At 35.8% G+C, this 23511-nt stretch overlaps 1 protein-coding gene and 1 long non-coding RNA gene across 3 annotated transcripts; one reads left to right on the forward strand and one right to left on the reverse strand.

The window, feature by feature from the left end:
- Nucleotides 1–536: 536 nt before the first annotated feature.
- Nucleotides 537–3152, reverse strand: LOC135685779 (uncharacterized). Of its 2 annotated transcripts, none has more exons than XR_010516027.2 (3): nt 2192–3152; nt 1445–1576; nt 537–880 (listed from the first exon to the last, which is right to left on the reverse strand). It is a non-coding gene; the product is annotated as an uncharacterized LOC135685779 (long non-coding RNA). The 2 variants fall into 2 exon arrangements; XR_016144651.1 differs by having other exon boundaries at nt 537–877; nt 2192–3151.
- A 125-nt stretch (nt 3153–3277) lies between these two features.
- LOC135685777 (uncharacterized) lies at nt 3278–23039 on the forward strand. Its single transcript, XM_065201845.2, has 16 exons — nt 3278–3558; nt 4568–4672; nt 5352–5480; nt 6151–6259; nt 6786–6823; nt 7343–7416; nt 8241–8329; nt 9301–9473; nt 10455–10676; nt 11648–11748; nt 13063–13284; nt 13722–13938; nt 15400–15673; nt 16509–16742; nt 17141–18013; nt 19167–23039. Exons 1-16 carry the CDS (start codon nt 3367–3369, stop codon nt 21614–21616), a joined length of 5502 nt encoding a protein of 1833 aa, XP_065057917.2. The 5' UTR covers nt 3278–3366; the 3' UTR covers nt 21617–23039.
- Nucleotides 23040–23511: the final 472 nt, after the last annotated feature.

Below are 23511 nucleotides of genomic sequence, written 5' to 3' on the forward strand. Positions count from 1 at the left end.
TTTTGTGGCCTGTTACACACACAACTACTCACCCCTTTCACCTACACATACCCTTGTGTGAGGATGGCTCAGCTGTTAGAGGCGCTGACTACGGACCCAAGGGCCCGTGGTTCGAGTCCCTGGCATGACGAAACTTTCACCCAGAGTGAGGAGAGTCACCAGCTCAGACATAGGAATCACGAGGTGTGGTCACATCGAGAGGAAGGACTAAGACACTGCTCGATAAGCATCAGCTTCTCAGTGTCCTAAATAACTACAATCAATCGGATGCAATTCGGATGCAACTACCTTCGTATGCTAGGTAGAAACAAACAAATAAAAATACACATACACATAATCATTTATAAAGTGATTCTGGTACCAAGGGTCACCTACATACAACTTCGCTTTCAGTATAACTTACATGATACATAGCCTCTCACTATTACCAATTACCTTTTCGTCGCTTTGATATTCTTCTCACAACCTTATTCTGTTAGTGGGCAACGCCAAAACAATATTTAGTAAGCTTTAAAGATAGCTGGCAAAGCAAGCTGGCAAATTGAGTACTTTTAACACTTAAGAACAATTCTGGCAGTCAGATTGAGAAAGTCATTCGAAGACAAAAACCATTTATAAAGTCGTTAAAACAATTCAAAGTTCTTTTAACTACAAAGAAAAATTGTTATCTTTAAAAATACAGATTAACAGTAATTATGTACAAAATTGTTCCAAGATTTAGTTATTTCACTTGCGATACTTGTGGTAATCCTCTTGGACTTGTATTGAAATAACAATGTTTAGAATGCCTCTTGCAAACCAATTGGCAGTATTTTTCGCTGTGACAGTCACTATCTTTCTTGCATGGCGCAAATAGGGCATTAAAACACTTGCTGTTCTGCTAGAAAAAAGGAATCGATTACACAGATGGAGATAAATACAAAATGGATGCATGATAAAGTATAAACAAAATGAAAATATTCAAATCATAATTGAATGTTTGGACAACATAACCATGATGCTAATTATATAGAAATTATTAGGAATTTGTTGGGTTTCTGAAGAAATTATTAGAAAATTGTTGATTATGTGGCGAATTTGATGGCAAATTTGGTGACAAATGAGAATTCAATGATTAATTATTCAGGTTTCCAAAGAAAAAGAAGCTCAATGATATTTTGAGAAAATTTTCAATTATAAAACACAGTGTTTTTAATCAATATCAATAATTTAATCAATAATTTCCAATAATCGAAATCGTTATTAGCGTTTTTAATGAAGTCTTTTAGATGAATGCAAATTGAAGGAAGTATGAAAACCTGCAGGTTAATTTAAACATTTGAAAAAATTCCTATTTAAGATTGAGCCTGAGCCTGAGAATGCATCGCCTTACATCGCAGTAAAATTGAATGAGGATTTTAATCTATTATGATGTACAAACTGACAAGCCTAAAAAATATCTTACAAAAGTCTCAAAAAGTTCATCTTCTTGATACAGCTCATCTTCTTCGATGTAGCGAGTTTTGCACCAGGGAATTGTGACAGTAAGCAATACCACAAAAATGAGGAAGCTTCTTGTTGCATTATTTGCCATTACCTGTAAAACCAGTTACAATAATTTTGTGGTAACAAACATAAGATTTTCCAGTTCTACTTTGTACACAAGTTTCTAAATGTTGTATCTACAATTGCTTTAAAGGTGTAATATAAACAATCACTTTTTGAGATGGTACACTACTTTTTGAACGAAGTGTATATTCTACTTGATTATATAACAATGTAATTGGATAAGGTTAAGTTGGATAGGGTTAAGTTGCCTTAAGGTTTCTCTTAAGGTTTTAGGGTTAGTCATAATTATCAAGGTTTCTCAAATGCTCTAAATTAAGGAGTTATGGAGTAGGTGGAAAATTCTGATGACGACTGAGTGGCAAAAAGAAATAAAAGGAGACAGGAATTGGGGGTTTGGGGTTTATGGAATATACTTTTATATTTAGACAGCCAACAAACACAAATTTATTTGCCGTTTAAGCTAGGTTTTACAGAATCATCGCCGCAACCAAGCTCAGCCTTGATTTTACATTGTGCAGTTATACCGGTGCCAAACCAAACTATAATTTTACCCATAATGGAAAAGTTCGTATGACAATTATTTAGAAATTCAACATACTAAAAACAAAGTGTAAAGCATTGAGTAAATAGTTAAAAACCATACCTATATGTCCTTCAAAGGATTTCGTTTTCACTTGATCTTAGAAACACAGCACGAGCCTTTTCTAGCAAAAACCAATTCCTTCAAGAATGATTTGAATCTCGTGGCAGAGCGGATGCCTCGATTTTTATGTCCTTCATTAAACAACAATGCTACAGAAATGTCAATTAAAAAGTTATCCATAAAGACGACTGAAAAATGAATGGTTCCTTTGCATTCTTGACAGTTTCAAACTTCAGATTAATCATTTTGCTATTGTTAATAATTATCGTTATTATTTGTAATCGAGCCTCTATTTATTTATTGCTGTGCAACAGTGGCTCTTTAAGGTGAATAAGTGCAATAAGAAAATGTTAATTGCTTCTTGTTTACACTTGTATATCTATCTAAGTGTGAACAATATGCCGGATGGAGCTAACAACCATTAAGATGATTATCAATTCAGGGCGTAATGACAAATTAGCAAATAAAATCTGATTGCAATTTGGTTGCTGCTGAAATGTGGTAATGAAATAGAGGCAGGGCCATGCTCCTTTACATATCTGTGCTCCTTTTCATTTTACATCTGTGCTCCACAGTACACAAAAAGTCGTTGAAAGCTGTGTACTGTTGACGTGAGGTACATTCAGTACAATATGTAGCTATGCCTTCAGGAATCCATTATCCCATGATCATATACCAGAGACCTTAGGAAGCTCAGGAATACCGTTTCTAATTGCCTCCAAAATACGTAAAAGACGGTTCTTTAGCTCCCTCTATCTCTATTTATTATTGCCGTCCCTCCTACCCTTCAATTCATAAGCATCAAATATGGCCATTTTGGGGGAAATAATTGCAGGCATTGAAATTGGCTAAAAGTAAGTACACGGGCAGGTGTTCCTTGAGAGGAGGCCCAATATATACAACACATTATCATTAACCCTATGACTGCACCACCTTCCCCAACTTGTTGGCCGATTTGTTGTTGTGTTGAGCCTCGTTGTCATGATTTCCAGGTATGAAAAATGGCGGCAATCAAAACTAGTTGTGCTTGTGCATTGCTCAATGATGCTCACTGAACTGCGAAGGATGCTTGAAATTTAGGTAAGACTATTAAATAACATTTTTATCGTTCGGCCTACAATAAAATGAATGGAAAAATTATTTTACTGCGGCTATGGTTTTTTATTTAACCCATTATGATGTACTCAGTTGAGGGGCCATTATCAGCGTTCTTGGTCATTCTTTTACCAGCCTTTGTATTGGTCAGTGGTTGGGAAGACTACGATGATATACATTACACAAATTCATGGGCGGTACACATTGAAGATGGAGACCCAGAAGTCGCGAACAGAATCGCCAAACGACATGGATTCGTTAATTTAGGACAGGTATTCACAAAAACCATAGTGGCATGTTCATGTTGATAAATCGATATATTTTAACTTAGGAAAAGAGTCTCTTTAATTTTGTTTGAAATTTTCCGTAATTTGAAATGTTTAAGAACTTTTTGCATAATATGAATAACGAATAACATTGAAAGCTTCGTCTGAAACTTTTCACAGGTATGATGGAAAATAACACCCTGTATTCCATTTAATTGGGTTCTTATATGTTACCAACGAAACTGTTCTGATATGTTACCAAATAGCAGATACAAAACCGGCTAACACAACATCTTTAATAGGTAACCAATCGTAATGAAGCTGCTCCTTGTTACCACATTCCATACAACTTTGTTTTTGAATGTAGCTCAATGCCAATTTATAGGAACTGGAATTTGAAATTATTTTTGAGCAAAGGGGTTTATGAGCATAGGGATTTATAAAAATTACAATGTTTTCACAAGGAGATAACCAGTGAAATGAGATGACAACACCAAAAATAATTTGATATCAAATGTATACCTGTAGTTTTAGTGATAATATTAATTGTCACTGTTAGTTGACGTTTATAAGATCAAAGAGATAATAAAGTTTTAGATTCTGAAAAATGCTTAAACACTAAATGTAGACCCAAATTTGAATAATGTTACATTCATCAATGAAATCCACTGTGAAATGAAAACAGACTCTCACATAGCACATGATTAAGGGGTTAATTTGGAGCTTTTTGATAGCATGAAAGGAATGATAAGGAAAAGGGGACAAACATATTTTGATATGCTCCTCTTTTATGTAACTTTGTTAAAATTTAGGATCTAGTTTGGAATGATTATGAAAATAAACTGATTTGATTGTTGTTAATGTTGAAATATTAATTTTTCTTAAAACTAATTTATTTCCAAGAGCTATCAAAGAAACCTAGATTCTTCTTAAAGGTATACCACAAACTATATTGTTCTTTGTATTGTTAACTTTGATTAATTGAAATTGGACATTACCGAGGTTTTTTCTGTAGGTTGGTAGCTTGCCTGGATACTATCACTTTGTCCACAAGGCCACCACAGGGAGGCGAAAAAGAAGGGAAGTTGATAAATCAGAACTACTTCTCACTGAAAAAGAGGTATGAAGTTTTGTATACAGTTTAATGTCTGTCAAAACATGATGGTATTAAGTTATCAGCTTAACTGTGTGGTGGCAATATAAATGTCTTAAATTACAGCTCATATCAGACGACTTATACCACTTATGTCTTGCATTGCAACTGCATTAAAATGCTTAAGGCATTCATTTTGAATCAGACATGATTTTCTGCTTCTTTTAATTTCACTTACACTTTCCCAGTAAGCTAGTTTTAGTTTGATAAAAAATAATGGGTAAATATGTGTTTCCTGTAAAAAGGCAGAAAGGTGCAGACCCTTTCAGCTGAGTCTGAAAAAGCATCTTTTCTTAATATTTTTTTAATGATTTTATCTAATTTAGAGACTTTAATTTTCTCTTTATTTTTTTAATTAAGGTCTTTAATATTTTAGTATTTTGTAGTAGCAATTGGTTTATTTTATACATACTTATTTATATATGCAATTGATGCTTCAAAGAGGAACCTTTTAAAGGGTAACCTTCAAATGAAATAAAATAGAAAAATGAAAAAAACATCTGAACTGGGCCTAAGATATAATTAATAAGTTCTATTTACTTTTTAAAATCAAAATGAATTGAAACATATTGAATTAGAGTTTTCAAGCCAAACCTCATTGAAAAAGAATAATAGTGAATATAAATATTTTACTTTAAACTTGTAGGTAAAATGGGTAGAACAACAACAGGTGCTTGAAAGAGACAAAAGATCAATTATTCCAGATTTTGTTGGTATCGAGCGCCCAAAAGCAGTGATAATACAAGATCCTTTATATAAGGATCAATGGTATTTGGTATGTAGCATAGTTTCTATATTCTTTTTAAACTCACATTCCAATTTTTGTCCCTGGTAGCAATTGGATTTTAAAAAAGTGAACTTTAGAAGCTAGTATAATTAAAAATATTAACTTAATATAGTTTAAAAAGGAACATTTTATATGAGTTTATGTTTGATAAATTTGTATGCAGATAATAAAAGTTGATTTGAATAAAAATTCAACAACTGTTTGAAAGTAAAACATTTTATATGTGATAAAGATTTAAAATTTTTTCTTTACAGTTATAGCTAATTTTTGAAAGGTAAAATTTGTGCTTCATTTTTGAACATATAAAATACTTTAAAATATTATAAATTTCAATGTATTGATCAACTCATATAAGCAAGATGATTTAAATTAATAAGAATTTTAACAACTGGTTGAAAGCACAAGTTTAACATTATTAATATATGTTGTGCTAATGATTTAAAAAGCTTTACTTTGTGGTTAAAAGTGCATTTTGAAAGGTTTGCCCTCCCAGCATATATGTCATAAAATGTTCTCTTCAAAATAATAATAGACTAGTAATTGACATGAGGGGGAGCAATCAGTTTGGTTTTGGTGAATGTTTTTTAAGTGCAAGTGATAAAATCTGATTATAAAAATGCATTATTTGGTTTAAAGCAACTACTATTTTTTTTTCTAGAACAATATAGGGCAATCATCTGGGCCACCAAATTTGGATATCAATGTGCTGCCTGTTTGGTCAAAGGGTGTCACTGGAAAAGGAGTAGTTGTTGCTATTCTTGATGATGGTATGTTTACCTGGTAGCATTACTATCTTTTCTCATGAATGATTAATTAATTATGATGAATTAATTGATTAATTGATTAATATTTTGTTAGGCAAACACATGAAACAGAATCCAAGTCACTTAACTACTACTCTTAATCCTTACCTCCTTCTATCCTTTGCTGCTCTCTTGCTTTTTATGTACAGAGAATGAATATAGATAGTTATTTGAATTCTTCAATCAAATTAATTATTTTCTTCCCTTAGATTTGTTGCTACTTTTGCACAATTGACACAACTTAAGATAGAAGAAGGTCCTAAATTTTAAAAAAAGAATATGTGACAAATAGCACAAAGAGTCATTTGACATTTTTGGTACAGAGAAGTTTTGCTGAACTTCAGCAAATTTTACAAACATAAAAGTCAAGCAAGTTGAACATATGAAGAAGAACTATGAAAACAACACTTTGCTTTTATGTCAGGAAAAGTAGAATTTAATGCTAAATTTTTAATGTTTCATTAGTTCTAGTGCACTTTTTCTCTTTTAGGTGTTGATTATACACATCCTGATTTGGTGAAAAATTTTGTGAGTAGAATATTTTTTCCTCTAAACAATTATTTTGTTATCTTTTGTTATATATTACCATACCAGTAAATATTTGTCATAGGGCACAATGACAGTCAAACTTGTTTTTCTTATGAAGCTGCAAGACAAGCCAAAAAACTTTGTTTGCACATTTTACAAAAAGTGCCTTTATCTGCAGCTCTCACAATATGAGACATTGTTTTATGACAGAAAGGGGTGGCCATAAGTTTTATTTTGATATAATGACTGAAACAGCCCTTTTTGAAATTTGCTTTGTTTTGACAAACAAGTATTCTCCAACCTTGTTTGTTATTAAACATTTAAGATTCACAAAGGAATACTCAAGACAAAAAGTTTTAAAATACTTTATAATTCCCTCTTAAATTTTTGCGCTGCATCACTGTTCTTAAAATCATTGCTAAAGTTTTCTTATTTTACCAATGTTTTTTAATGAAGATAAAATCCATGATCCATTTTATTCATGATATATTTTCATTGTGCCAAAACTCTTAATTCTAGGATTCAAAAGCAAGTTATGATTTCAATGATTATGACAATGACCCAATGCCAAGAATATCCGATCCGAACAATTGGTAAGTTTGACTCTGCTAGAGCACAGTTTATTTTTTTAAAATAGAACTCTCTTAAAATTCTGCAAAAATGTCCATCGTAATGTAATAGCGAGGTTCTTTCTTATTTTTGTCCAGGGCTTTGTGAACTGGCTTTTGGGTGTGAAAAATCAAATCTAAACAGACTTTCTTTGCCTTATATGCATTTGGATTTTAATGTTTTATGCATTTGAAATTTATTAGGTTTAATTTTTGTTTTCTTTTATTTGTTTTCTTCTTACCACAAATTTAACACTATAAACATGATTTTCTATATCACAATAATTTTTTAAATGACAATTTTGCAAAAATATTTATATATATTCTGAGGTCAACAATTTTTATCAAGTTTTTTTTAAGAGACACTCACTCTCCATATTTCAACATTTTGTTCCTTTTTACCTCTTAAAATTCGAAATTCGAAATGTACTTGCGATTACCTTATGCAGTAATTTATCAAAACCTCCTGCTTATTGGATTTTAGACTTGGCAACGACCCCCTTTTCCGTTCATTTCAGTCCCTATTTAATACCTTCCTTAGTGCATATACTCAATTCCTGTTTTGTCAGAGATAGGGGGGGGGGGGGGAAATAAAGATCAATTTTTGGAACTCATATGGCCTACAGGGTCTTATAGAAGTGAATCCGGCTGGGCACATAATCAATTCCATAAACGTAGCATGCAAGAAATTGATTCTTTGTCGAATCTGAATATGTTTTTAAAATCTTATTTGAAAGATACCAAAGAAAACGTTTCCGTGCTTGTAGGTGTGATGTTTAATTAAAAAGTTAACATAATTTTTCTTTAAGTCATGGAACCAAATGCGCAGGGCAAGTGGCAGCCGAATCAGGCAATGGAATTTGCGGGGTCGGAGTTGCATTCAATGCAAGTATCGGAGGTAATTGAGATAAGTTAAAGATTTGATTTGGTGCGTAATTCCACTTTTACATTTGAAATCAAGGTGTTTGCTTGATTTCCATTCAAGCAAAAAGTTGCAGATAAAGCAGTTTATGGCATGAAATGGAGATAAAAAGCAGCGGAAAGTTAAATTGCTTGTGAGGATCTTCGAGTAAATGAAAACTATGATGTTAATATACCGGTATCTTTAGCTTATTGAAAAATACTGTTTACCAGTCTGTCATAAAGTTCTCAATGCCGTGTAGTCACATTCTATTTTGTAATGAATTTTCAAATATTTCACATTGTTTTTGTTACATGCAGCCATTTTTACTCCGGACTGAATTTCCTAAAAGATTGTTCCTGAAAGATTTTCCACATACCCTACAAAACCTTTCCAACCTCATGGAAAATTTTTTCAGACCAAAAAATGCATAGAAGGATATACCATGACACTTAATTTCCTCTTTGAAATTGTGTCAGATAATGGTAGGGCTCGAAAATCTACTTTTGGAACTTTTGCGTATTTACAATCGAGACTATAAGATGGTTGAAACGAAATAAAAAGTATAGATAAAGTTGATCTAAATGAATCGGAATCCTCCCCTGTTTTAACAGTATTCATTTTCTTTTGCCTGGCTTTGATCCGGGCATCTATTTACACCAGCATACCATAGCTGAAAAAAAGATATGGAAAACCCTTCTAGGTGTTTATTTCAATCATTTTATGTCTCGCAGCTATAGAATGCCCTAAGCACCATGGAACGTTAAGAAAAATGGGAGGGGGGCTAAAACCAAATAAAAGAGACTTGACTGGTGATTCATTGGTTAATTTTCTGCAGTTTTGGCAAACAGTTTGGGGACTAAAGCCCCCTTGCTCAGCGGTTCCTGGAATCGCCTTGTTATATTGCAGCTTATCACATTTCTTCCCTGCACTGCTTGCTAATCTTTATTTTGCTCGGCTATCGTCAGGTATTCGTATGTTGGATGGCAACACAACTGATACGATCGAGGGTAGTTCTCTCAGCTACCGCAACAATTACATCCACATCTACAGCTGCGCATGGGGCCCAAAGGATGATGGGAAGCGATTTGGACGGCCTGGAACTCTAGCAAGCAAAGCATTGCAACTGGGGACTAAAGAGGTGAGTTCTAAGGCTTTGTTTAGGCTTTAGAAACGGCTATGTTTATCGAGCAGTGTGCTGGTAATTCCTTTCACAAGGTGTGGTCGTTGTAACCACACCTCGGGATTCCTATGCCTAGAATAACAGAGAGCTGGTCACTCTCCCAACGCTAAGGGGAAGGCTGGTCATGTCAAGAACTCAAACCAAAGACCTGTCTATTTGTAATCTGTGACGCTTACCATTGAACGATTCTCTCCCTTTTAAACTGCAACAATCTCATGGAGCTTCCAAAATAGTTCTTGAAACCATGTGCGTCTCGTTGTATTTTCAAAATATTACTCGTTTTTCTTGCCGTTCTTGATTCTCCACCCAATATGGCAGAGCCTGCCTTTGTCTCCTGCAATTTTTGAGTTCACTGCGATTTTCAATTAAGCTGGTTTACTTATTAAAGCCCTGTTACAGAATCAGACTTTTCCAACAGATATTGATATTGTTGAATACTCCTTTTTGAATGAATCATAATCTTCATTTTTGTGAATAGCAGAAGCACAAGTCGTAGTAGTTTGCATAGAAAGTAATCTTGCTTTTGGCAATATCAATATATGAGAAGTATCTGATGCAAAGGTCTGCGCCTTTATATTTACAAATGTCAGTCGCTTACAAAAATTCTACAGGAGTATATTTTCAGGGTTTGCAAGTATTATTGGGTTAATTCAAGTATTTTTTATAATTCTTCTTAAAGATTTATTTATCTGTAAATGCATTATTGAAAAGTTTTTCTTGTTGTAAGTTTTTAACTAATGGCGTAGTAATTTTTCATGCAGTTTTGAAGAGTTTACGTGTGAATTTGCTTGGCGGATCTTCCAGAAAATGTGGCTCTATTAAAATGTTAAGGGACAACCGAGCATCGGAAAATTGCCTTTTCTACTTAATCTCTACGTGTAACGATTAAAAACTCTTTCGTTTTAAACCCTGTTGCTAAGGATAAGTTTTTTTTTTCAGGGACGTGGAGGATTGGGCTCAATCTTTGTCTGGGCGACTGGAAATGGTGGCCTAACTGATGACGATTGCAATTGTGATGGCTACACAACCAGTATCTATACCGTTTCGATTGGAGCCATTAGTGATCATGGTTTATCGACGTACTACACAGAGAGTTGTGCATCAACCTTGGCTGTCACCTACAGTGGTGGGTCCCATAGGGAAAAGAGAGAGAACAAAATTGTAAGTTTAGGCTGTGCTTTGCAAGACAAATTTTTCCCGGATGAACTTAGAGGATGATGCCTGTCGAAAAAGAATGCGATAATGGCTAACCATATACAATAGCAGTGTTTGCACAAAAAGTGGCAAAATTTTTAAACACATTCCCTCTCTTTGTCATTTATTGAAAAAAATTTTTTCCTCGACTCAGCGGATTTTATTGGTAGGAGATATATATTATTGATTTATTTTGCTTGATACGTATCTTATATGTGGAATGGCTTTTTAGTTGTTGTTAACCACTTAAAAGTACCCTTCGTCAAAGGGGGTAGGGTGCGCTGTACCCCCCAAAACTTTGTCCGTCTGCACATAAAAGATTTTTGCCGGTCAAAAGAAGAATTTTTTCACAATATAGTAAAATTATACCCTTTTTGCAACAAATTTAACGTATTAACATTTCTGTAGGAGTTGAACTTTCTGATTATGGCACTAAAGTATGAATTATGTATAAAGTATGAAATTATGAATTTGAAATAGAAACGCATAAAAACAGCATATAAGATTTTTTATCTTATTACCACACCCTTAAAGATTGAGACACGCCTTCTTTGTTGGCAAAAATCATTTCTGTACCCCCTGTTTGGCTTCGCCCCTGCCCGTCGCTGGTTCATATTTTAATCAAGGGCAGTGATGGGTGCAATGAAAACTAGAATTTATTTTGACAAACACGTGTTATCAACATATAACGAATTTCAGAATGATTTCTCTGCTTTAATCCAAAACTTCCAACCTTCATTAGAATAATTATGACTGTGTCCCTGTATTCGTTTCAAAAGAACTATTTCAATGCAAACTTCTAAGAACCTCACATCCTCAAAACTCAAGTCCTGTTGTTGGCACTCAGTCGGCAGTGAGAATGTCACTCTATTGTTTTTATTCTAGTTTGTAGAATCTTATGTTTTAGACAGTTTGTTTACAGTTTGTTTCTTATGTAGATCACAACAACACTGAATCATAAATGCACTGATCAGTTCAAAGGAACGTCTTCAGCTGCACCTTTGGCTGCTGGAATGATCGCCTTAATGTTGGAAGCGAAGTAAGTCACTCAGACATGCCCCTGTCTTCCCTACTTTTTTACCATTAGTTTTCCCAGGCCTATGCAGCGTGTAAAGCAACTTGGTCTCATTTTGTTATATTTTGTTGTAAATTAAAGTTATGATTCAAAAGTTTATGATGTTTCTATGTATTTTGTTTTTATCCTTCCAGCTTTCCTCTTTGAAACTTCAGTCTCAGAACCATTCCTACATTTTCAAAGAATTTATGTCCTTTCTCTGAGAAAATACTATGTAATTCTCAAGAATATACTGTAACATATTTTGGAAAGGTTTTCAAAACAAGGGTAATCCATTCAACCAATCAAAGCGCATGTTCAAACATTTCTTGCAATATTATGGCTCTATTTTTCTTGCAAGTAGAATTCATATTTAGTAACATCGTTGAGGTTTATCTCTGACGCACTAGCAGGATCCGGATTATTCAGAATTCATACATGCATCAGTAAAGTATATCTCTGACGCAGTAGTAGAATCCGGATTATCTAGACTTCATGCTTACTAACATCATTGAGTCACATCCCTGACGCACTAGCAGGATCCGGATTATTCAGAATTCATACATGCATCAGTAAAGTATATCTCTGACGCAGTAGTAGAATCCGGATTATCTAGACTTCATGCTTACTAACATCATTGAGTCACATCCCTGACGCACTAGCAGGATCCAGATTATTCAGAATTCATACATGCGTCAGTGAAGTATTCTCTGGCGCATTAATAGAATCCGGATTATCTAGACTTCATGCTCACTAACATCCTTGAGGCATATCTCTGACGCACTAGCAGAATCCGGGTCTTTTGTTGAGCCAAAAGGTGTAGCGTTTAATACCATTTTCTTGACGAATTCTAGGAAAGTTAAGATTGACTGCTTTCATATGTCCTTATTGCTTGGGCTACTTTTAACAAGATTTGAATTTCATATCCTCTGCCTCAAAACAATCCCCTATCAGATTACATGGAAGCATGAAAACCTTTTGCTACATAGTTACTAGGTTTTATAAATGAAGTATACGTGTTTATTTATCTTTGTCATTCTTCATAAAGGAAGATGGAGTCAAGTTTATAGTTGCCATTTGCCTTTGAAATTGTTCACAAGTTCAGCCCCAACATTCAAATGATAGTCGTTTATTATTTCTAGCATATGGCTCAGATATTTTATTTTATTGTCGCTGTAGTCTAAGCATGAAAACTTTTATTAAATTTTGTTACAGTTGGAATCTACTTAATTAGTGTCATGAAACCATGAAACTGATTGAAAAGCATCGGCTCTTACTAGTACTGTCGTTTTTATTTAGTTCAAAACTGACATGGCGTGATGTTCAATCCATAATTGTTGAGACAGCGCTCATGACGAGTCCGTTAGATGAAGGCTGGCGAAGAAACGGAGCTGGAAAGTGGTTCAATCAAAAGTTTGGCTTTGGTAGAATGGATGCATCACAGCTTGTCACAAAAGCAAAGAGCTGGGATAATATCCCAGAACAGAGAAAATGCTGGGGCAACAAAAATGACGGACCTTGGTACGCATATATACCTATTTTAACCTTCATTGACGTTAACTTCTCTTGTAAAAACGATTATAGAGATTTTTTTCTTCATATAATTCCTTGTTCGAAAATCCTGATTTCTTTCATCGTTTGTTTTAAAGATCTATGCTTTTTTTATTATGGTCCACTTTTAGATCAGACAAAATATTAAGGGTATCTTCAGAACCACCCAACAGATCAAGTCTTTTAATAGTTTGGTTCCTTTGGTACCCTATATTGGTACCCTTCCTGATCCCAGCAGTAGAAATTCCATAATTTTCCTCGCTGCCCTATGCAAACATAGCTATGTACTAACAATTTTCTGTCGCTATCTCCTAATTCTTAAAAGTATAAACAAGAGAAAAGTCTGTTTGAAGACAAACATTTTTATCGTATAGCGTCTGCTAATAAGGTCCCATTTCCATCTCTAGGAAAATCCCGGAGTCCGGGACGGTGCTTGTTGCCACAAACGCATCCGCGTGCTCTGACACGGCATTAGAAATCCGAAGCCTGGAACATGTTCAGTTGGTGATATCCCTGAAACATCGTTACCGAGGACATTTGAGCATCGAGCTGATCTCGCCATCAGGAACACGAAGTCAGATATTGAAGACTAGACGGAATGATCATTCCAATAAAGGGCTCAAGGTGAGATTGCAGCCATTTTTCAACAATGTCCTCTAACGGGTTAGGGTCGCTGAGATTGCAAGGAACAAGGAACCTTAGACCAAAATATTCCTGCCCTAAAACTTGACTGATTGATATTTTTCAATATTTATAGCTTTTTCGGTCCAAAAGAAGAGTGTGTTAATTTGTAGGAAGAAAGCAAAGTGTCATACGGGATTCTAGTTACACAAATGCTGATTTAGGGACACATCAAGTCATAAGCCAACCTAACTCTATACATTACGACACTGTGTATTAAATATTTTAAAGGAAACCTCTGTATAGCGGTAGGATGCCAGAAAAAAACAGAATTTGTTGACGTTTTAGAGAAGGGCCCATACCTGTTGGCTACTTCCATACATCTTTAACCTCAGGGGAGAGAATTTTGAGCAAAATTATATATCCGTTTTTTGGAGGTGCCCCGGGACTGGAGGTATCCGCTAACTAAGATTTTCGTTAAAGGCATAAATATCTTACCTCACCCATTTAGTTGAAAGTTTCGAAATGCCACTCTACTGGGGCTGCCAGGCATTTTTCCAGGACATAACCCCAAAGGAGGCATTAAGGTGGGTATGAAAAGCAAGAATAGTCTTTGCAGCGAAATGATCTAACTGACCTCACCGTTAAAGGTCTTACACGTCTTGGTTGTATGCGTTCTTTTTAAAGAATCCGGTTGAACTCGAATTTTTAGTCAAGCTTTATGGATACTTGAGATAGAGGATTCTACGTAGATTAGGGGGGGGGATGATTAGTCCCTCGTAGCTACTTGGATAAAGAGATGAAGCTGACGCACTATAATGCAAAAAATTAGTTCTGTAAATGGATTTACTGTGAGCAAATTCTTGGCTTTTTAGACAGCACATTTAAATGCAAAAAGGAGTGATTTTAGTTCATTTATGCACCTAAAACAAAAAATAAATCGAGACTTTTCTTTCAATATGATTATTTAAACGCCACTGGAAGTAACCCGATCATAAGTGCCTTACTGACGGTAATCTTTGGTTTAACGATGCGGCACTTTTTGCCAGCCTTGATTGGTGTATTTGCGCTGAGTGTACAGCTGTTTGTCAAGCATGCATATTAAAAATTTAAACCTTAATAGCTTTTACGGCACTTTTGAGTAATTCCAACAGCCGTGGGAAAACATTACCCGCCGACACAGTTAAGAAAGATTTCCAATCCATATTCCTGCATGTTCACTTAATTAGCCATTATCTTTAAAATTATTCATGACATTCACATGTCGAAACAGCACATTCCATTAGACGATTTTCAGCTTTCATTTTCTTTTTCTACTCCCTTTCAACTCAACGTGGTAGATTCATGTGCGATCTATCCATTCATTGCGACTTTCATTTTGAAATACATCTGACAAGCTTGATACCATATTCCCTACTACGTATCTAGATCTAATAGATTGACACTTGAGTTTGCTTTTTCCAGGACTGGATTTTCATGAGTGTCCATTTCTGGGGAGAAGATCCACGTGGCACATGGACGCTGGCCGTCACTGACAACAACAACAATAACAAGAAACATTATAGGTCAAAAGTTAAACACGGTGACGTAGAAGATGCAACCGAAGCTCTTCAAGATGAACTAATAGGCAGGCCTCGTCCTCAAGAAGAGGATGTTGAAAGCTCTTCGCAGGAACACGAAGGTGTGTTAGAAAAATCAGAAAACAAGGAGACATCAAAGATTTCAGAAGACTTTGAAGGTTTGTCAATTTATATGATCAGTTAGTTGTTTATTTGTATAATCCTTTATCTTAGGTATTTCATTTCAAGATGGATTATGATCGTCCATAGCCTCTCTTTCTTATGCTTTGCTGTTAAGTTACATATTAAGTTTGCTGTTCACTTTTTTCGTCTTATGACTCTAAAGCATTAGATATGATCTCTTTTGATATTATTGGACCAAATAGAGAAAGAAATCACTATAGACAAGGAATTTCAATAAAGAGTGATATGAATCTCCATTATAGTATTGGTTGCAAAAGTTTTTCGATTTCGTTTAGCTGCAAACGTCCAACACGAAAAGCCCAATCTTGATGAAAATTATCACATTAAGCTTTTTAGTGCGGCTTTGTAGCCAGAGTGTTAATTGGGGTGCAAATATATCCCCAAAACAAGAGCCATTATCGGTGAACTGAAGATTGATTAGACACGACATAGCTTGCCATATAAATATTTCAACCAAGCATGCTGATTAGGTTGGATAAAACGTGGATAAACCCTTTATTCTCAACACTTGTGGCAATTATTCTTTTTATTCTATTGATGACTTTTTCTTAACAAACAGAGAAATATTATGAATTGCTAATTTGGTATGAAGTCGTATATCACTGCACTACTTGTTCAATTGGCCAAGGAATTAGCAAGCTCACGTGCTTAGTCAAAAAGGATTTCCGATGGCCTAAATGTACAAATATATGTTTTTTAGGATATGGCAGGAAATTTCTAAGAAAATAAATCGATAATGTTCACATCATTTGACAAAAATACCTTTAAAATGTTGGTTATACAATAACTCATACCTGGTTTTCTCTTAAGGTGGAATTTTCGATAAGGAGTCATACAGAAGCTCTAGAAAACACAGTAAAAAGAAGAAGAAACCGAAAAAGAAACAGAAGAAGAAAGGAAAGAAACACAAAAAGGAGAAGAATAAGAAACATCACAGACATCATTCACACAAGAAGAGCAAGCCGACAGGAAAAATAAGAGAATTCACTGCAGAACCAACATTTTTCGGAAAGACATTTGGCGCATTGACTAAAAATAGGCAAGGTAAGACACGAGTCACCTTCTTTAAATGTTTGCTGTATACTTTAGAGTAAATTGTTTTCGTTAGAGTTATCTCTTCTGATTATTTTTATCATTGGCATCATTATCTCTGCGTTCTCGTCCGCATTAGGTAAACTTAGGTCATCCTTTTCCTCTTTGGTTTGATAAAGATTCTTAGCAAAATTGTTATTTTACCCTTATTAGCTATAAGGTCTCTGGTATTCCTTGCCAAGCGTAACAGAATTGCATAAAAATCATTTCGAAAATACAGATAAAGGTTTTGACACTAGAAGGCATATCTCTGTCAAAAGTGGCCTAGCTACTGTTACATTACAAAACGAGATGAACAGATAATTGCACTATGATGACGTCATTACTTACAAATCTTTCGATCTTTACAGGCCAAAACCAGTATCACATAACACCGACGCAGCCGAGAAATGGACAAGGACCGAACTTAATGCCTCAGATGAGCCAAAATATGAATTCTAATCGAAACGATTCGAATTCAATTGGACAAAATGGTCAGGCAAACCAAGTACCTGGAAGTCTGGTCGAGTCAAATGCTCGTTACCAGTCCCTCAATGGTGCTCAAGAACCCGCGTCACAAAGCTCTATCATGGAAGTCAACCCAGACCAAACTCTAAAGCCAACAACCCGTCATAGGTTTGAAAGTACCACAACTGCAAGCTCCCAACATGACGTCGTTCAAGGTCTGGTAAAAAGTGTGTTATCAGAATTATTTACCGCGTTACGTGCGCAGAGAAATGAATCTCAGGGAAACATGTTAGGCCTAGTTGGAAGCGAGCTCCCAGCCAAGGTTTCTGAGCAAGAACCAGCGGAAAACGTCAGTTCTTCTTTGAGTAAAGCATGGAATAACGAAAAGGGCGTCAAAAAGATAAGTGCTTTGATTGCTATTTTAGACAAACTGAAAACTTCTCCATTAAAGAGAAATGCGTCGGATATTGACAGTAACAGCACGGGTGCAGATGAGATGGTCAGTGACGTGTTAAAGGTTTTGAGAGATATTCTGTCAGCCAGCAAGACAAACGACAAAGGAAAAGAGTTCAAAATGCGCGTGGCGAAACTGGTCAATGATAGCTCAATCGAGACACGAAACCTAACACAACGTCTTTTTGATGATCTGCAAGATGCACGAAAAGCTAATAGCACACCGATGGTGATCAATGACGCCATGTCGCTGATTTCAGCAATATTTGAGGATGATTCACAGAAGAAGAAAATAGCTAGTTTGCCTGAAACAATAGGGGCAGGTAAAATGTCAGTTTATCGCTCAACAATTGAAATACGTTGTGAAATACACCAATTGTCCTTAATTGAAGAGGCAATTATCATCACCAGATAATTTAATCTTTCTTGTGATTTATTCGAATTTACTAAAAATCAAAATTATTATTATTAGCTGGCGTAAACACTAAAGCAGAGATTGGTATTGATGGAAAAATATTTGTTGTCTAATTTCGAATTATCAGGGAAACGAATTATCGGGCTTTGAAAGTACTTCAAAACTGTAAGGGCAGCCGTCTTTGCGATGGGAAAAGTTTTCAAAAATGAGTTTTGATATAAAGCTTAAATGCATGTATCGTGGTACCTCTGACCATTAGCAAAATAGTTGGTATCAACAGGATTTAAGTTGAGTTTCGGGGGCGATTTTTAATTGAAGTGAACTTAAGGTAAATTTTGGTTTGTGAGGTGATGTAATGATTTTATATTTAATGTATTTTTGGTACGGCAAAATTTGAAGATAGCGCGAAAGAGCGGAAAAATAGAAAAGTACTTTTTGTCCGATTCATTATCCGGCGTTGATAGTCTGAAGAGTGTCGGACGAAAAGTATTTCAGAATGCTATGTCTCCACTATTTCGATTGCTTCATTCTTAAGACATAGCGGTTTGGCAAGCTGGATTTGATTATAAAAAGAGACAAGATTCTATTGTTTTCATTTTATGTCATTATGGAGTTAGCCAGTTTTTTCTTGCAATTGAAAAGTTTGAAGAATTTGTTCGATCGTGCATGGTTTTTGTCAATAATTTTTGATAAAAGGGACTCTAAGTTGAGCTGTATCAAAATCCGGACTTCGATAGCTGGGATAGTCGACACCAGTGGCCCTAAAACTTACTAAAAACGTTTGAAGAATATATTTTGAAAATCAATAACTAGTAGGTATTTGAAGATGAGGCGTAATTTTATAATTATCTGAGTTTTGATCAAGTATGCGAGCATATCTAAATGTGCGTGGATATCAAGTCAAAACAAAGGGGAATCAGAACGCTTAGCAGAAGTTTTGCATTATAGATCAATGCCCTGTTTTCAAAAAAACCTGAAATAATTAGCTTCATTGAATCCATATTCTTGTTCCTTATCTCTATAGAGCACAGTTCTGTATTATGCTATTATATTTTTTACAGTTCCTTTGGATCAAATTGGGATTATCGTGAGACGACCGGATGGAAGTTTAATAATACCGAACACGGTTGGTGCTGGCATCCAAATGCAGTCGAATCCGGAAACAATGCTGCGGACATGGAGCAATGGTAGCCAAATTGAAACAGTCCGAATCGAGCACACGAAGGTAAGCCCGGTAAATTTTGCTAACGTTGAATCGAAAGCCAAAGACGCAGACAAGAATCAGGATATCGATGCAAACTTGATAAGTAAAGCTAATGGCTCTGAAAAGCTTGTAAAGGAAAAAAGCAAGGAAAAGGATGGGGACAATGATATTGAAATTGAAGTGGAAAGGTCAGGTGATGGAAAGGAGAAGGAATTTGACAGCCGGAATAAGAATGATGTCAGGCCAGGAGGGAATGGCCAACAGAACTTAGAAAAATCAGATGTCGCTGACACTGGGTCTATTCTGAATATGAGAACCATAGGAAGTGGTGTTAGCAGTCAAAGAATGACTGGAGTGAAATACCGCAATTTTGGACCTATTGGCAGTAAGTTTCTAGAAAACACAAAAGGAAAGGATGTTAGTAGCGTGCTTGGAATGGATAAAAAGGAAGAGCCAGTATTGGATGTTAAAAACGAGAGACATAGACATGGTCAGGAAAAGCCAGATTCAGAAAGCAATAATGGAGATGATCAAATTGACGTCACTGTCTTTTTTGATAACAACAGTGACAACGATTTTACATCTGAGGTTAAAAAAATTGAAGCTGATGACTCTAGCAGAAAGCACGCGACCCCTTCTTCAAAGCAGAGAGGCCAAGCAGCGATCGAACGGAGCCCTGGTGCAAAATATGGGAACATGAAGCATTTAGGAAATATAGGTCAAAATTTTCCATTTCAAATGGAAGAAGATGACGACGAAAGTGAAGCTGGGAGATTCAGGCAATCGAACGATGAAGGTAATTCCCGGTCAAAAGGTGAGATACCAGAGAATGAAGATGATGAAAATGAAGATGAAACAGAGTCATCAACAAACGGAGTAGAGGATATGCGCGACACGTTGCCATTCTTTACAGTACCTGTCGCGGATCAGCATGGATACAGTCTCCTGACGCAAGTGTTTGACCCCTTCCAAGATAGCAGTTATACACCAGACTTTGATATCGTGAATGCCGAAGTTCAAGCACCACTTGTTGAGGAAGATAATGATTATTTTGAGCCTCAGGCATATAAACATGAATGGAGAAGGTCCCTACCGGACTCCTTTCCTTCAACTGCTAAGAGTATAGTTCCCAATTCACACACTGGCTTTCCACATGTTAAGGATTCAAATTTGAAACTCCTCCGAAGCAGAAGAGCCGTTTCCAATCAAAAGCCTGCTTCATCGGTAAGAGTAAAATCAAAGCCAGCAACAGATATTGCTTCTGCAAGGAAAAGGTTTGCCGAAATTGTGCGTCGTGTTCATGAGAATTCTGCTGGGCCGAGCTTATTAGGGCTTGACCGCGCACCTGTTTCGAAAAGGTTTGTTGATAAGCCAATGTTACAAACAGATTTTGCACAGAGACCGTTCCGAAATCGTCAGAGACGCGCTGTAAATAGCGCTCAGCAATCGATCTTGAAGCAACAACAGAAGAGCAGCCCCGATGTCCTCAGGGAGCCAAAAGTATATCATAAACGAAGGCGGCGATCGGTTGATACAGGTGAATCGGAGTCGCAATCACAGCCAAAGGACAGTGCTACAGCTGCTGCTGATTCATCAGATAGAGTTGTGTATCGTCAGAAACGCGATAAGATCATCGATGACTACGATGGAAATGGAGACGATGGCGATTACGAAAACGAGCCGCATGTGGTTAAACGTTCTGCCATTTTTGATGACTTAGACTCGCTTCAAGAACCAGAGAATGAGTATAAGGAGATGAGATCTAGAAGAGAGGCCGAAGATGACGAGTCAAACGACGAGGATCAGCCTCCTTCTCGTAAGCAAAAGGTCTCCTCCCTGGAAGATACTTTGCGCACAAAGCTTCTGTCAATGAAGACGCAGAGCAAGGCAGTTTTGAAACTTTTGAAGAGAGTGCACGAAGACATATCGAGCGGTAATACGGAAGACTTGTTCAAGCTTGAAGCAGATATTGCGAATGTTGAGAAGCGCGACAAGGAGAAGCAAGAATCTAGTTCTGACGACGAAGAAGACGAAAAGAAGCACCAAAAAGCTAAGAAAAATAAGAAGAAAGGAAAGCATGTGGATCGTAAAAAAACTAGCCAGGATAAACTAAAGGCCAAGTCTGTTACACCGAATGTTAGGCCTGGTTCTCAAAGCAGGCCGGTTTCAATCAATTATAAAACAGAGGACAGCGTTGAAGCCCAAGAAAAACTAGCTTATAAACAAAACCCTGATGAATATCTAAAATACGGAGCCGGTAATACGGGGGCATTAGAATCATGGACACTTGTGTTTTACGGTACGTAATTCGATGTCAATTGACTAGAAGCTTAACTATTAATTTTAGCGTTTCTCTTGTAATATATTAGTTGAAAAACCCTAGGCCTTGCAATGATTGACTTTCGAGTGTGTACGTCACGGAAGGATTGCTCCAACGCAGAAGCTATATTGATTATGATACACTTAAATATCTTCAGCACATTTCGCCCTAAATAACCTAATTATTCATAAATGTGTATTTGTAAAATCTTATTTTGATTGGTTCATATATCTTATGATATTGCCAGATCCTACAAAGGTGATAATTCTTTTTCGCCCTAGCCAAAGCTTCCGGAACCTTTCTAATAGATTTCCCCAAATTTCCCTCGTTCATTTGAGTTTGCGCTTGCAATAACGTAAAAATCCTTCAAATACTTTTCATAGAATATATGAGATTTTTGTATTGTCAGACTGGTATCAGTACTGTACTTGAAGTAAAATTTTCTCATCCCTTTCAAGATGCAAGTTTCTTTTTATTATCTTATCGATTTTTGTGCTTATGCTGAACTGGAGACTTTAGAAGCATTTCTAGAGTCGTGAAAGTTACAATGTGCTTCAAAATTTGTTATAAGGTGGGTCTTGGTACAACCCAAGGGTTTTTCAAGGTACTATTGGTGTAATTTGAGCCTAGTCCTCGTCGGGATATATATTTTGTTGGGTTAGTAGACAGGCTGATGCGTTCTTAATAGTTTGCCCCTCCAAGAGTCTTATCTTGTTTTAGGTAGCTTATCGATACCTTATATGCATATTACAGCTTTCTCAAATCATGGCATTGAAGTTGCATTTCCCAATATAACACTATGTGTTGATTATCGAAGAGAGTACAATCGGACCCTCCCCACAACCCTCATTCTGCAGTTTCCGAGGGTTCTTGCCCGGCCTTTTTGCATTTTATTACAAAAGAATCAAGGCTCGAATTACATAAGATTGTAACTAAGCTGATCTGGATTCATTTGAATCCGACCTGCGTTTCTTTACAGGATCATATCGCATTATGATTCAAGTTATTGTACTGTCCAAATGAAATCTTTGATTTTTTTTTAATTTACTCTTTGTTGATGATAATCTACTCAATAATGTATGAAATGCATTAATTTAGAAGACATTAGCAGTACAATAATTTACAACTAATCAAGGTAAGAATTTTATGAAATAGAATTGAGAAAATTTTTGGTGTTCTTCTTAGCCAACTGCTTTCAGACAATTTGTCCTCACTTTCAGGAAGTTTTCTTGCTGCTCTAAGTTCATTATAATCAAGAACCCAGCATTGCGACCTTCATTATTTCCGCTAAACATTCGTACTTCACAGGCTCCTACAATCCCTTTCAGCATTGCATAAGGTCGTGACGACGTTCTTGTGAAATAAGAACCGGTATCTTCTCCTTTGCAATCTTTGTTCTTGACCACTTCTCCTCGTCAAAATTTCTCGTAAAGCTTGGATGAGAGCTGGTTTAATTTGATTATTTTACATTAAGTTCGATAGGCGTGGTCAAAAAAACTTTTCAAAAGGCAACACCGAAATTTTAGAAATTTTGAAAATGTGTAGCAATGAAAATTCGTTAAAATAAACCCTGGTACTAGGACACTGTTTCTGGATCAGATTTATTCAACGGACGTTTATCTTTGTATTGTATCTAAAACTTTTGAATTTTTTATATTTTATTATATCAAATTCTACAAATTTCCGCATAACTTAATTCTTAATAATTCTGCAGAAAATATCTTCCTCCTTTTGAAAATATTTGTATCAGATGAATATATCTGGTAAATAAATCTGACTCTGTAACAGGGCGTTTTGCAAAACTAGACAAAACGTTTATGAGCGAAATGATAGTTTTAAGGGTAAATGGAATTCTGAAAATTTGAATGCTTTTTAGCTAGAC

The sequence above is a fragment of the Rhopilema esculentum genome, chromosome 15, assembly GCF_057945365.1.
Source record: "Rhopilema esculentum isolate cy_ngs chromosome 15, ASM5794536v1, whole genome shotgun sequence".
NCBI classification, from domain to species: Eukaryota; Metazoa; Cnidaria; class Scyphozoa; order Rhizostomeae; family Rhizostomatidae; genus Rhopilema; species Rhopilema esculentum.

Bases quoted from the DNA above. Each gene is read 5' to 3' on its own strand.
- LOC135685777 (XM_065201845.2), top strand. From the start codon at position 3,367: ATGATGTACTCAGTTGAGGGGCCATTATCAGCGTTCTTGGTCATTCTT. The intron at 13,285-13,721 runs GTACGCATATAT...TTCCATCTCTAG, and splicing joins AACAAAAATGACGGACCTTG to GAAAATCCCGGAGTCCGGGA. The intron at 16,743-17,140 runs GTAAGACACGAG...CGATCTTTACAG, and splicing joins ATTGACTAAAAATAGGCAAG to GCCAAAACCAGTATCACATA.